General features: G+C 35.9%; 1 protein-coding gene across 1 annotated transcript in view; it reads right to left on the bottom strand.

The window, feature by feature from the left end:
- Positions 1-1,860: 1,860 nt before the first annotated feature.
- LPCAT2 (lysophosphatidylcholine acyltransferase 2) overlaps positions 1,861-13,977 on the bottom strand; it is an 80,549-nt gene continuing 68,432 nt past the window's right edge. The window contains exons 12-14 of the mRNA XM_017530068.2: positions 12,503-12,601; positions 8,013-8,148; positions 1,861-4,358 (exon numbers count right to left, since the gene is read on the bottom strand). Of these exons, the coding sequence (XP_017385557.1) occupies positions 4,174-4,358; positions 8,013-8,148; positions 12,503-12,601 (420 nt within the window). The 3' untranslated portion in view covers positions 1,861-4,173. The remainder of the gene's footprint in view (positions 4,359-8,012; positions 8,149-12,502; positions 12,602-13,977) is intronic.

Consider the following 13,977-nt stretch of genomic DNA (forward strand, 5'->3'; position numbering starts at 1 on the left):
CTAACCTTTAAAAGACATGAACCTGTTAACTTCATGTAAAATTACCTTCACATAATTTTACATGAAGTTCAAATTACCATACTCTATGTAATCTATAATAATATCAACTTTTTCCTGTAATAAAAGTAGTTTAAAACCAACTTTAATAATTGGAAAATCTTCAGTGAATTTTTCAGAAAGTATAAATAAGTCTCTTAGCAAACTATATCTAGTTATGAACTACTATGGAATATTGAGGGATTTTATAACAGATCCTAAGTGAAAACGAAAATCAACTCATATATTTAATATTAGAAGAATGATTACACATAGCTTGTTACAGATTTCCAAAAAACAGTAGGTACACTTTTTAAAATTTACATTCACAGAGAATTTTAATAACATTGGAAAATGTCATGTTTAAGTGAAAAAGTAGGATATAAAACAGTTTATACACATAGCTATTTTAAAAATGTAAGAAACTGAAAAAAGGTGGAGTAAAATATGTCAAAAACTTGATAATAGTTGATTTAGGGTGGTAGACGTAAACACAATTTTTTCTGTTTATATTTTTCTCTACCTTTTAAATTTTTATAATGTGCACAAGTTCTTTTAAAATGATGACGAGAAAATGATAAAGTTAATATGTTATAAAACATTGGGAGCTGGGTGTTGAAGTGCAATGGAGACTGTTAGAACATGTTGGGTTTTTTTCGTTTTTTAAATTATACTTTAATTTCTGGAGTACATGTGCAGATCGTGCTGATTTGCTACATAGGTATACACATGTTCTCACTCATAAGCGGGTGTTGAACAATGAAAATACATGGACACAGGGAGGGGAACATCACACACGAGGCCTGGCGGGGAGCGGGGTCTAGGGGAGGGATAGCAGGATTGGGGGATTGGGGAGGGATAACATTAGGAGAACATGTTATCCCTTGAGAAGTTTCTTGGGAGAGAAAGATGACCTAGAAACAAGAGTTACAGTAAATGGGGTTAAAAAGGGCAAACGTTCTTCAGATTTTTATCCTATTACCAAAGTTTGTAATATGTATTTTGAATATATATGAAGAGCTTCATCTCTATCAAGCCATAACATAGCATTTACTTACTCTGATATAACAATTTAATAAAAAAAATTGAGAAGTTCATTCAAATAAGCAGAAAAGGAAAAAAAAAAAAAAAGTAACTATGTCTGCTTCCCTAGGGAATGGTCTTGTACCAGTATCTGTCTATCCATGTTAGCATTTGCTATATAAGAAACAAATACCCAAGGACTTTTGTAGTAGAGAGTCCATCTGTTCCAATATAGTCAATGCCCTTCTATTTGAGCATCAATTAATGGCCTTCACTTAACCACCTTGCATTTGGTAATAATCTGAAGGGGAGAGTTCTTGATTCTGGGAATCAGATGGCATTACTGCTGTGCCTCATGCAGAGAGCAGACCAGATGTCTTCTAAAAGGGAGCCAGTCTCCTTTAAATATCCATTAGAGCTAGCATTACTATCATGCTCAGCCTTCCAAGGCTCTAAAGGCAGTGGCAGAGGAGGACTAAATATACATAATGCAAGTAACTTAGTCTATAAGCAGTCAGTATGTCACTATCCTTCAACAGAACTGTTTCAAATGAAATATTTATGGTTTAGAAGTTTTAGGATATATTTTTCACTTCAAAGAGTAATTTTTTCATATTATTATATGAAACCATGGTGCATTTAACTGATTTAATAAAATCTAATTTCTTACTTTAAATCTTAAGAAGAGAAAAGCCTCTGTGAAAGAAATCTTTGTTAGTAAGACAGATAAGCAGAGTCCTGGTCTGCAGTAATATTAATGATCATGACTTATGTTATTACATAAAATTCAACCAGTCAAAATTCAAGTTCTTTAAGAATAACTACTGTTACTTCAAGAAAAATTTGAGTTTTTCTTTAGAGTGAAATCATGTCTGACATTTCATAAAGCTTAATGCAAACAGAAATGATTAATCATATTCATAAATATGTAAACATACCCTAACCATGATATTAAAAAGGTATATTACATTTGAGACAGAAGGACAAAATCGGAATGTTTTTAATTGCTAACAATTTTATGTCGCAAGTTTGTTTATCCAGTGACATAATCACAAAATAAAAATATCACACAGAAGTGGAATAACGAGCATAAAATATCATTTTAAAACAGGAAAACAATGGAATCACTTTCAAGAGCCTCATAGAAAACCTTTAATTTACAATGCTACACTTTCATGATTAATAGGATTAATATGTGGTTTTTCTTTGATAAAAGTAGTCGTGATTTTTTAGTATTACCTACATTCATTGCATATGACAGACACTATTATAATAAAGATGCACCATTGTAATTACTTAAACAATTGTTTAGGTTCATTCACACCTTTTAAACAGCTTTTTAAATACCTGTTTAAATAGCTTTAAGACATATAAGAGGCAAATAATTACATATACTTAAGGATGAAATGTTCAGGTATTTAATTATCCAAATACACATTTACCCATTAAATTAGAACACTAACTGCTTAATACGTAAAACTAGTTTGAAATCATGACTCTTAATTAAATTCAAACTTCAACGTCTCTCATGAGACTTCCCAACTTCAAAAATGACTTTTAAAAATTAGCTTGGGGGTGTATCACCAATGCATTCAGAAACATAGCCAAAACAAAGAGTGGTATTTCAAAGACTGAATTCAGAAAACGAACCAACTATTTTTGTACATTATATTAATAAATTGGTTCTTTGTTGAAAATCTCAAACGTGAATGATATGAGCAATATGCATGTATGAGACCCATTAAAATGGCAATTCAAAGAAATTATTGCTTAACCTAAAGGAAAAATGTTACTGTTGGATTCCTGCCTGGGGCTTAAATTGTGGTCTTGCATTAATAAAGTAGGTTTTTTGATTCCCTAGCTTTGGGTGATACTTTGAAACTTTTTGTGTTTTCTGTGGAGATATTTCATACAAGCTCTGAAATTTGAGAGTCCAGTTAACAAAATAAAATTCCCACTGGGATGGTAAAATATATTAATTCTAATATGATATAAATAGAACAAATCTGATTCATTTATTGGGCAAGTGCTACATTCTGAACTATCCAACTCAAATTAAATTCAACCCTGTGGCAAACAATTCATTTTCTCATTAGGCAATCAATGCTACTTTCAATAAGGCAATTCCTATTTACCCTCTGGCCATAGCAGTTGTCTTTAAAACCAAGTTCTAAACCTGTAGTTCATGTAAAAGGATATGATTTCCTTAGCAAGCAGTTAAGAAAATCTACAACAGGCCAGCATGGTGGCTCACACGTGTAATCCCAGCATTTTGGGAGGCTGAGGCAGGTGGATAACCTGAGGTCAGGAATTTGAAACCAGCCTGGCTGACATGGCAAAACCCCATCTCTACTAAAAACACAAAAATTAGCTAGATGTGGTGGTGGGTGCCTGTAATCCCGGCTACTTGGGAGTCTGAGGCATGAGAATTGCTTGACCTGGGAGGCAGAGGTTGCAACGAGCCAAGATTGCACCACTGTACTCCAGACTGGGTGACAAAGCAAGACTCCATCTCAAAAAAAAAGAAAAAAATATATACAATAGAGATGTATGTTAAAGAGAATATAAGTTCTTAAGAAGTTTCATCTAATTAATGAAGCTCTCCCTTCCCATATTCAGTGATCCAAGAAACTGAAATTTAAATGGAAAAATGAATCTGTAAAGTTATAGGTGTAAAATTCTCAGATTCTTCATTCATGTTTCCCAAATGGAAAAGGATTAGAGATAACAGAATATTACTGATTTTCAGAGGAAAGTAGATTAAAAAGTGTTTATAAAAACTTTATATAGTATTGCTCAATGCCCACCAATAGTAAGACTATTGCATTCATTTGTATATGCAAATTAAACCGGAAAATTCATAAAAACATATGTATCGCCAATAAACCAATCATTAAAGTACAATATAACACAAAAGAAAAAGAAATATTGCTTTTCTCCAATAAAAGCAAGATTAATAAAAACATTTTTAGTAAGAAAATCTGTGATTTTCATTTTAAAAATCTTCCGATTTTAAACATCATTACTATAGCAACACATTAAAAGTATTATCAATAAATGCCCTTACAATTTCAATGAAAACCTACTGTGTTTTCCTTATTGGGAATACTGCTTTCAGTCATCTTTTTTGTCTGAGGTACTGTCTTCATGCTTTTCAGGGCTAACTTTATTACTGGCCATGGAGGGAGCTGTCTGGACTTCTTTTGGTAATGAAAACACATGGCACGTCTGGAGGTCTAGGTATGTTGTAAATATCTTAGCATATTCTGGATGCTTTAAGGCAAAATTTTTAAATTCCTCTAGAAGAGAAAGAAAAAATAAGTTGGGGTGACTCTTCTTTTGGCTTGATGCAGATTAATAAATGACTCTAATAATGCAATTATTACAAAAGTCTACTGCTCAACACACAAACATTGTTGAGGAAAATATAAGTTATACAACCACTTTGGGAGACAGTTTTTCCATTAGCTAGTCAAGTTGAAGATATACATACTCTTTGACCCATTAATTCTACTCTTGAGGTATATAACCTAGAGAAATTTGTGTATATTGTGCTCTGAGAGACATATATGAGAATGTTCACAGCAACATTATTCATAATAGATAAAAAATAAAAACAACTTGGAATGTCTATCAACAGTAGAAATGCATAAATAAGTTGTGTCATACTCATGGAACATAAGGCTATATAGCAATGAAAATGAATGAACAGCTATGTAGTAACAACGTGGATTAATCTTAAAGCCATAATGTTTAATGAAAAAAGCAAGGTATAAAAGAACACATGATTGTATGAGTCTATTTATATAAAGTTCAAAAACTTAAACAAAACTAAAATACAATATTTAAAGATATATACTTTTGGAGTGAACTATTAAAGTAAAATAAAGCAAGGCAGAGATTTCTTTTTAAGCCAGGATAGTAACCCCCTCCTTTAAGAGAGGGGTAGAGGTGGGTTGGGAAGGGGCACACAGGAGTTTCCAGAGTTTTGGAAAAGCTCTATTTCTTGACTTGAATGGTAGTTACACAGGTGTTCACTTTATAAAACTTCATTGTGCTTTATATGCTTTATTCAGTTTTCTGTATTTTTGTTATTTTTAGCAATTAAAAAATGTTTCAAAAATTCTATTACCCAGCACTTTCTGTAACTGGCTTTTAAAACTATTTGAGCCCTTAACTCTAGTACAGAAAAATACAGTCTTAAAAAGCTGAGCCTTGATTTATAATCAATAATGGATAGAAAGTATACAGTATAAAATAATCATACCACAAGGACTGCAAATAGAGGAGTTCTTTTTATCTCAAGTGTTTTAGGTGCTGAGGCAGGGCTATTAAAGGCTTACTCAGTTAACTATCAGGATTTGGACCTCAACTCTCCATAACCTGGAGTTTCTGAAATATTATTCTGTCCTCTATTTTGACATTCCTCCATTCTCTTCTTTTTGTTAGATAAAACTTGATTGAGCTTATTAGAGCAAAGACAGCATGGTCTTTGAATTTGCTGCTATTTGGTTCGATAATAAAATAATTTTAACTCAATGTCTTATTTATATCCATTTATTTTTAAAAATCATCTGATAAGCAAGTCTGCCTTGTGACACATTAGACTGCCTAACTCTTGAATATAAAAATAGGTCTTAGTCTGCAATGACCCCGATCATGCACTCCAGCCTGGGCAACAGAGTGAGACCCTCTCTCAAAAAACAAACAAACTAAGAGGTCTTAGTGATAAGGAAGTCACCAGATTGAACCCAAATCATTATTTGCAATTGCAACGTTGTTTTGCATTAATAGACCACTTTTTCTTTCTAAATCAGGCAAACTACTAATTGTTCTTTTTTAACTTCCAAAATAAGGTTCTTGTTTCTAGGGATACATTATAGAAAAAGAAATCAAAATAAGTACAGCTTCATCTACATGAGTCTGTTTCAGTGATGGAGACATAGAAGACTTAAGTGACCTTGAAGATAAGTGACAGTTGAGCTACTGAAACCAAGAAGTTTAATTTCAAGACTTGTGCTATGTTCAAAAGATCAAGATCCTCTGCTGGGATGTCAGTGGCATTAAAGAGTAACTCATTTCTGAAAGTCCTGTGATTGGCTCTAAGTGTAATTTGAGCATTAATTTAGATAATGGAAAACCAAAAATAAAAGTAATTTAAGGCAGCAGTCCCCAGTCCTTTTTACACCAGGGACTGGTTTTATGGAAGATAATTTTTCCATGGATGGTAGAGGGGATGGGGGAGATGGTTTTAGGATGAAATTGTTCAACCTCAGATCATCAGGCACTGGATTCTCATAAGGAGTGTGCAACCTAGATCCCTCACATGCGCAGTTCACAATGGGGCTCATGCACTCCTGTGAGAATCTAATGCCTCCACTGATCAGATAGGAGGTGGAGTTCGGGCAGTAATGCTCACTCGCCTGCCACTCACCTCCTGCTGTGCAACTCTGTTCCTAACTGCCACAGATCAGTACCGGTCCATGGCCCAAGGGTTGGGGACCCCTGATTTAAAGGGTCACATTTAAACAATTTAAATGGTCACATTCATGACAGATAGCAATATCTACTTTTTAAATAAAATTATACTTAAATACTTCAAACATTCTTGAAAAAAAATGGCAGATTTGCCTAACATCAGGAAAGGGGAGACATTCTGTGTATTACGTAAAGAAAAAGGTTGAACTCCAAAAAACAAAGCAGATTTTCCTGAAAAATTACTTAATTCAACAGGTTATTATGGCTACCTACAAATCATTTTTAGTATTAGCTTCCATTGAAAGAGTTATTCCAAATAGTTTTTCAAAATTTAGTAGTTTAGAGTAATAGAGAGCCTTACTTATGAAAAGAAAATAGCCAAGGAAGAATCAGTGCACATGAGTTTATGACTCATAACTTTCATCACAGTATATATACTTCACATTTTATTCTATTTTTTTTCAAATGAACTCAATATATTAAGTGCCCTAGGCATTTAATTACCTAAATGACAGTAATTAAAAACAGAGAGTAAGAGAAGTATGTAATCTACTTTTCCCATCCCATGGAAGTTAACAAGCTGAAACTCTTGAACACCATAAGGAAAGAGTAATTAAAGAGTCTCCCTCCAGCCTCAGGGGAAAGACTGAGGAAGGTAAGCCAGCTTGACATCCATGTCCACATCAAACCCAAGACAGGGAAACAATCTTCTTGGCCTCTCCACTGAGATGTCTTTCTCAACAACTGCACTGTGAATATAGAGAAATTGACGTACCATCCTTCAGCCCTATGCAACTTGTTTTGATGGGTGGACTTGAGCCATCAAGAGAAAAGACAGTTACTGATGGATAGGCCTGCCACTGTGCCACAAGGTCTTTCTCCATGATAGACCCTAACTCACAGGAGTTGCTATCGAGATGGCATGAGACAAGGAATGTGAAAACTTACACAGGTCACTAATAGCAAACATCAGTAAATGGTTCAGTTGCTATTATTGTTGGTGCCTCAGTCCATGCTCCTTTACTATAGTTGCAACCTACCTGGTTAACTTGTTCAGTTTTGTCTGGCCACACTGACAGTAGAAAGCACTAAGGTGTAGAGTTAATACTGCAGGCTCCAAAGCCAAACTGTTTTGGTTTTTGAATTGTGGTTCTGATGTTCTTTAGCTGAATTATCTTAGATAAGTTACTCAAATTCTTTGTATCTTAGTAAAATAAGAATAATCAAGAATACGGATTAGATGGGCTTGCTATAAAGATTAAACAGGTTAATATATATAAAATGTTGAGTAGAGTGCCTAGCATATAAGTCCTCAGTAATTAGTACCATTACTACTATTAATACTGTGGTCATCATTATTACTATTATGTTTATTATTAATATAATTAGTTAAGAGAAACAGTACTCTTGAGCAGCAGTCCACAGTCTGGATGTCCTCCTTGTGAATAAGTTAGGAGGCCAAATTGCCTACTCACCGTAAGAAATTGAGTACCCTTGGGCTATTTCCTTGAAGAGACCAGAAACATCAAGGTCAGGCACTCCAAGGGAAGCCTGTAGAATGGTGGAGAACTCTTCCTCTGTTATATAGCCATCCTCATCAACATCAAAGAGCTGAAGAAAATAAAATGAAAGAATTAGCTCCCTCATTGTCATAGTGGTGGGGAATAATCTTGGAAAATAAAGTCTTTAATAATTCAAACATCTACTGTGGCAAGGGGTAGAAATATGTATATTAAGAAAGTATCACCTCTGCTACCCTCGCAATACCCAGAGCTTGGTGGTTGACAGAGACAGGATTGAAACAGGTGCTATACCAATAGTACATAGTACAAAGGGACAGGGGAGTTTCATGGGGAACAGAAGGCTTTACAGGAGTTGACATTTGAGTTGGGTCGTAGAACATGAAGAGAAGTTCCCAGAATATACAAGGAAGGGCAAGTGATTGCCTGGAGCTCCAGTCAGAAGATAGGGAAAAACAGGAATTAGATTATGGTGGGCATATAATTCCTCACAAAATCCTGTAAAATTATAATGGGAGTGGAGGTGGTGTGATCCTATGAGAACCAAGAAAACTCTTTGAGGGAGAGTATGGAGGATGAACTGGGGGCAAAGGATTGATAAAACCAGAGGCAGGAAATCTAATTAAGAGTCTGGGGTTGAGAAGCAGGAAGGACAGGAAGGGATAGAATTCATAAAAAGCAAAGACAGGATTTGCATATCAATAAGGGGTCTGTAGTGATGGAAAGGAAAGAAGCAAAGATGATTGATGTCTTCTAGCTTAGGCAACTGAGTAAAAGCTGATTACCTTAACCAAAGTGGGGAAACAGAACAAGTGTCAAATGAGACCAAGAGTTAAACCTAGAGAGGTTAAATTTGAATCAGAGGTGCCAGGAGTAAATCAGAGATTCAGCATATCATTTTAGGAAACTGATGAGTGTTGAGTTATAAATTTGGGTAAGAACGGAAACTATGAGTATGTTTTATCTGTAGAGAATGCACACAGTAAAGCAAAGGCCTGCGAACAGCAATAGTTGAGATATGAGTAGTGAAAAGGAGTTGTGACAGAAAAGGCTTAGAAGAAGCAGTCAGACAGGAGAGCCAGGAAATAAGAGCATGCCTCTTAGAAGCTATGGGAGTGTGTTCAGGAAAGAGGAAGACATGCTAACAGTGGTGTGGGCCAACGGAGCAAAATGCCATAGGAAGGCCAAGCAAGAAGCAAAACAGTTTGTTGGACTTGATTATTAGAGGATCCTGATGACTTTAGTAAACAGTTTCAGGGAACCAGAAGCCTGACGGTAATGGGAATCAAGAGATGAACAGAGTGAAAAGCAGAGGCAAGAAGTATGGACTCTATTTTAAGAAATTATGAAACAAAGGGAAAGGGATACTTGGGGTAGTATCCAAGCACAAAAGAGGTTGTTTTAGGAAGGGAGAGATTGAATATGTTTTTAGGAGGAGGGGAAAAGGCAGTAGAGTGGGGGAGACTGAAAATCATGAAGCAAAATAAGGATAACTGACAGACAGTTAATATCCCTTATTCAAAATCTTCTCCTGAGTCTTAAGAATTTTTAATGACATGAGTACTTACTTTTTAGAAGCAGTGATCAGAAGTGTTCAAATCACTTTACATTTATGAACTCACTCTACTCTCACAATAGTTTTATGGTAGGTACCACTGTCAGTCCTATCTTACAGATTGGAAAGCTGAGGGGCAAGGAAGTTAGGAAGCTTTTCCCAAGGTCACACCATTAGCAAGTGGTACAGGGGGCATCCCAATCCAGACAGATCATATTTAGAGTTCCTGATGTTGAGATTTCTACTTCTGACCAAACACAAGATCAAAAATAGAGAAAAACGAGTATTAGATAAGGGGTGATGACCATGAAAAAAAATAATAAGCAAATATTGAATAGCATTTTAATGGTCCATAAAGGGTAGAAGGATAAAAAAATATAACTTGAAAGTTGAGATTTGTTGACCCAGCAAAGCTCTGGCTTCAAGTCCACTTCCTACCACTCAGTCCCAAGTTAGGGGATAAAATAGTTGGAAAGTGAAAAGTGAATCACATCTGTTTTCACAAACTATAGATCTCAGGCTCTTCATGCACCCTGGACTTCACACAGTAATTGTCAGGACCCAGTCATAGCTCCCTCCTTACAAGCTCTAACCTTTCTTCAGAGGCCTTCCATGCCTAAACAGTTTGTACCAACTCATCTGAACAGTCTAAATTCTTGTCAGGTTTGGTGCTTTGGTGTCTGTCACTTCTGTGTAAGTGACATGGTCCATACTAGAGACTTTTACTTCCTCTATATGTGTCCTCTGCCATAATTCCCCTCACTAAACTCTTCAATTTCCCTCACTTACTTGTCACTCCCCATGACATATTTCTTAGATCTAAGGTAAACCCCATGCATGATCTGTACTCTGGTAAAAAGTTTAACACCCCAGTTTCCTTTGTTATGGTGACTGATATCTCCCCATTGCACACAATAATGTGGAATCTTAATGAAAACATTCTGTCTTTCCCATCAAAAACGTGGCCCAAGACCAGCTGGACCCTCCCTGAAATGTGCATTATGAACAGAGTTGGAGTTTGCTCATCTTGACTGCAGTGCCCAGGGAGGGTGTAAGCCTGTTCCTGCAGCCGGGATCTCCAAAGCTGCCTGGCTGCAAGTTTTCCCTTGAGTCTACTCCCTGGCCTTACAAATAATTCCACTTTGACATCAGTCAGCCAGTCTATCTTACTGCTTGCCAGAAGAATCTTGACTAATATTCTAACTCTAAGTGTCACTGTGAAGATGAAATGATATAAAAGATGGGAAATTAACTATGAAGTGCTATCCAAATAAAAGGATGTAAAAGAGTCCTGTATGTAAAAGGATACTACTAAATAAAAAGTATGCAAAAATACTTCCAAAACATAAAACACACTAGAAAAGGAAGGTTAAAAAATAATCAATGTAAAGCATAATTCTTGCCTTACTGGAAAAAAAAAAGCTAATTATAGTTTTAAGCCCTCCTTTCTTCCCTTCCCCTTCCCCAAACCAAGGTCTAGGCTAGATAAAAATCTCAGTTTCTTTCAAAACACAATTACTGTGATTAAGGGCCAAATTTTCTATCAGGTCTTTCATTAGTAAACCAAAATGACCATTTGCTCAACTAAACTTATAATTACACATACAATCCCAAAACAGAAACAGAAATATCTAGATCAGAAAAAGTTAGTTATGTGTGTAATTTTAGGTTTTATGATGAATAAGTCTGTAAATGCTGAAGGGTTTAAACTTTGGAAAAAGTCTGTCCTTTGCCTTATGACCATCTGCTAAGCATCAACGATTTAGGTTCTTTATAGGCCTAGCAGTTAACTCAGTTTAAACCAATCTGAAATAAAAAGTAAACTCAAGGGCTTTTCTGTCAATGATAGTACACAAAAATTCCTAAGACTTATCCCAAGTGGTCTCTAAGACAAAAGAAAGAACTCTTGGAAGAAGAAAGTCTTTCTAGATAATAGAGGGAGAAAAGACTTCTTGGAATTGCAGTGGGATATTCTTCTCCAAGAAAGCCAGGAAGAGACGAGTAGAAAACAGAAATAGAGAAGGTCTGCAGCTTTTCTGTTGGACAAAAGCAGGGAAATTAAGCGGCTGTACAACAAGAGCCAATATACACAGCTTAGCAAGACAAAGAGAGAAATCAAGTTTCTCTTTGACTTGAGAGATGACCATGAAAGCTTAGGGATATGATACTAAAAGGGAGTATCATTTAAACATACTGATTAGATGAAGCCCCTTTACCCTCAGAACAGAACATACATTTTGGAAATGTATTCTTCCCTCTTCTTTCACACTTGTAAGTAAATGGGCCTCAAAATTCAAACTTTCATCAAGCTCTAGAGGAACCAGGGAATGAATTTTATTCATTGGCTCCCAATTTAGATCCCTGTATTGCTGTGAAAATATATGTGATACTACAGGAAGACATGAGGGGTAGGAACTTGGGACATTTATGATGGAGTTCACCTGATACTACAATGAATAAACAAAATCCGTTAAAAAACATACTACTGAAAATATCACTGATATACAGAATGAGAAAATAAGAATAGATCAGAACTTTCCAGAGAGTGAATTAGGGTGACTAGTGACAGGTGGTGTTTATTTATAAACTTCCCTTTGGGGCTTCAAAATGGGGAAGCTGAAAAGAAATAATTTTTTAAGTTAATTTATGAAATCGCCTGTTCTTCAATCTTGATGCTGTTAATTAGGCTGCTTTTAAAGACTTTTTGCTTAAACGAATGCTTGTTTTCTTTATTCTCTGTAGCAACTGACTTAATCACATTATTGTCCTGTACATGTCACAGCAGATCTATAAAATCATGTAATAGATTCACTGATTTTCAAATAATACACTTAGAGTCAACACTTGTTTCTGGGGCAGACCGAGATGCTTTCAGTGGGGCTGACAGTACCTTAAATGCCACCTGGATGATCTCCTCTGTGTTGGCAGGGTTGCACAAGACAGCCAAGCCAATCACATACTCTCGGAAGTCGATGCTGCCATCATGGTTCTGTGAAAGGATGGGAGAAATCAATTAGGAGGGCCACTAGTGGAATTACTATTAATCTTACAGCAAGGTGAAATTCAGTTATGTCTTATAGCTCAACATCATCATTCACTGCTCCTATCTGGAGAAACATCTAATTGAGATGGAAGAGCAAGCAAGTAGCCCAACTATTCCCAAGAAGGAAGAAAAATATATTTTCTGTTTAGCAATAAATATAACACTTTTCTGACTGGGGCCATTTATCATGGCTCTATGGCATCCATTGTGGGTACTTGAGCTCAGCTTTACATGATGGGAACCCCTCTGGGAGGCAGGACCTATGAGTTTCATCCTTTGTGGAAATGAAGGGCTTATTTTGCCATTACTGGTGGTCCTGCCATAAAGACCAACACCAAAGGGTCATTAAGGATCCTAAAGGGTTACTAAGCATTCTTCCACATATGGAAAACAAAAGGATAAGAAAAAGGGCAATAATCCCAGCTACATTTTTTCTTTCTTCCAGGCTTAATATGCAGTCAACCAGGAGAACTGAAGTAAACTTGGGCAACTTTTATAGTCCTGGGAGGCATCACCCCAAAAGATCTTGTACTTCTAACCCAATGAAAATAAAGCATAACTAGTACAATACACCTTAGGAGGCATTTCCTGATGGCAGTATAAAGGAAGAAATTTATCTTGTAATTTGGGCTGACTAAACACAGAGTTTTCCCTGTACATTAACTGCTTACCTAGACAGGAGCACTAAAGAAGATGAAAATGGAGAGAAGAAAGCTTAGGAGAAAATGAAGAAAGAGTGACAGAGAAAAGGCAGAGAGTAGGGAGGACTGAAGGAAGACAGACCAGACGGAGAACTAAAAAAGAAAGAGGGAGCAGAGGAGAAAGGACAAATGGATGGAAGTGTTAGAAAAAAAGATGGCAATGTGGAGGGAAGGTAGGAGGGAGGAAGAGAACTGTAAATAAGTACTTGATTATAATACCAGGTGTCAGAATCGTTTTGGCAGCAAATTTTTCAAGTGATAAATTCCCAGATAAACTATCAACTAGTAACAACAAAGCTAGGGCAGTACTTAATTTGATAGGTTAATAATAATATTTGACTCAACAAGAGTATGACATTCAACTGTGACTAAGTATCTGAACTTTAATCAAAAGTCCCTTAGAGGCAAGGGCTGTTTTCTTTGTGTAACAGTGTATTCTCATTCCCCAGCACAGAGACAAGTGCTAAAAACAACAACAAAATAATATTTTCTCATCTACCTTTACCTACTACTCTAGGTTTATAGAACTTTCACTTTAAAACACTAAGGCAAGCATTCTTTGCTGGGGTTTCATGAATGAATTTGGGAAAGGGAAGGCTGTGAAGCCCCTGAAATGGTATG

This window comes from Cebus imitator, unplaced genomic scaffold (assembly GCF_001604975.1).
Source record: "Cebus imitator isolate Cc_AM_T3 unplaced genomic scaffold, Cebus_imitator-1.0 Scaffold63, whole genome shotgun sequence".
Lineage (NCBI taxonomy): Eukaryota > Metazoa > Chordata > Mammalia > Primates > Cebidae > Cebus > Cebus imitator.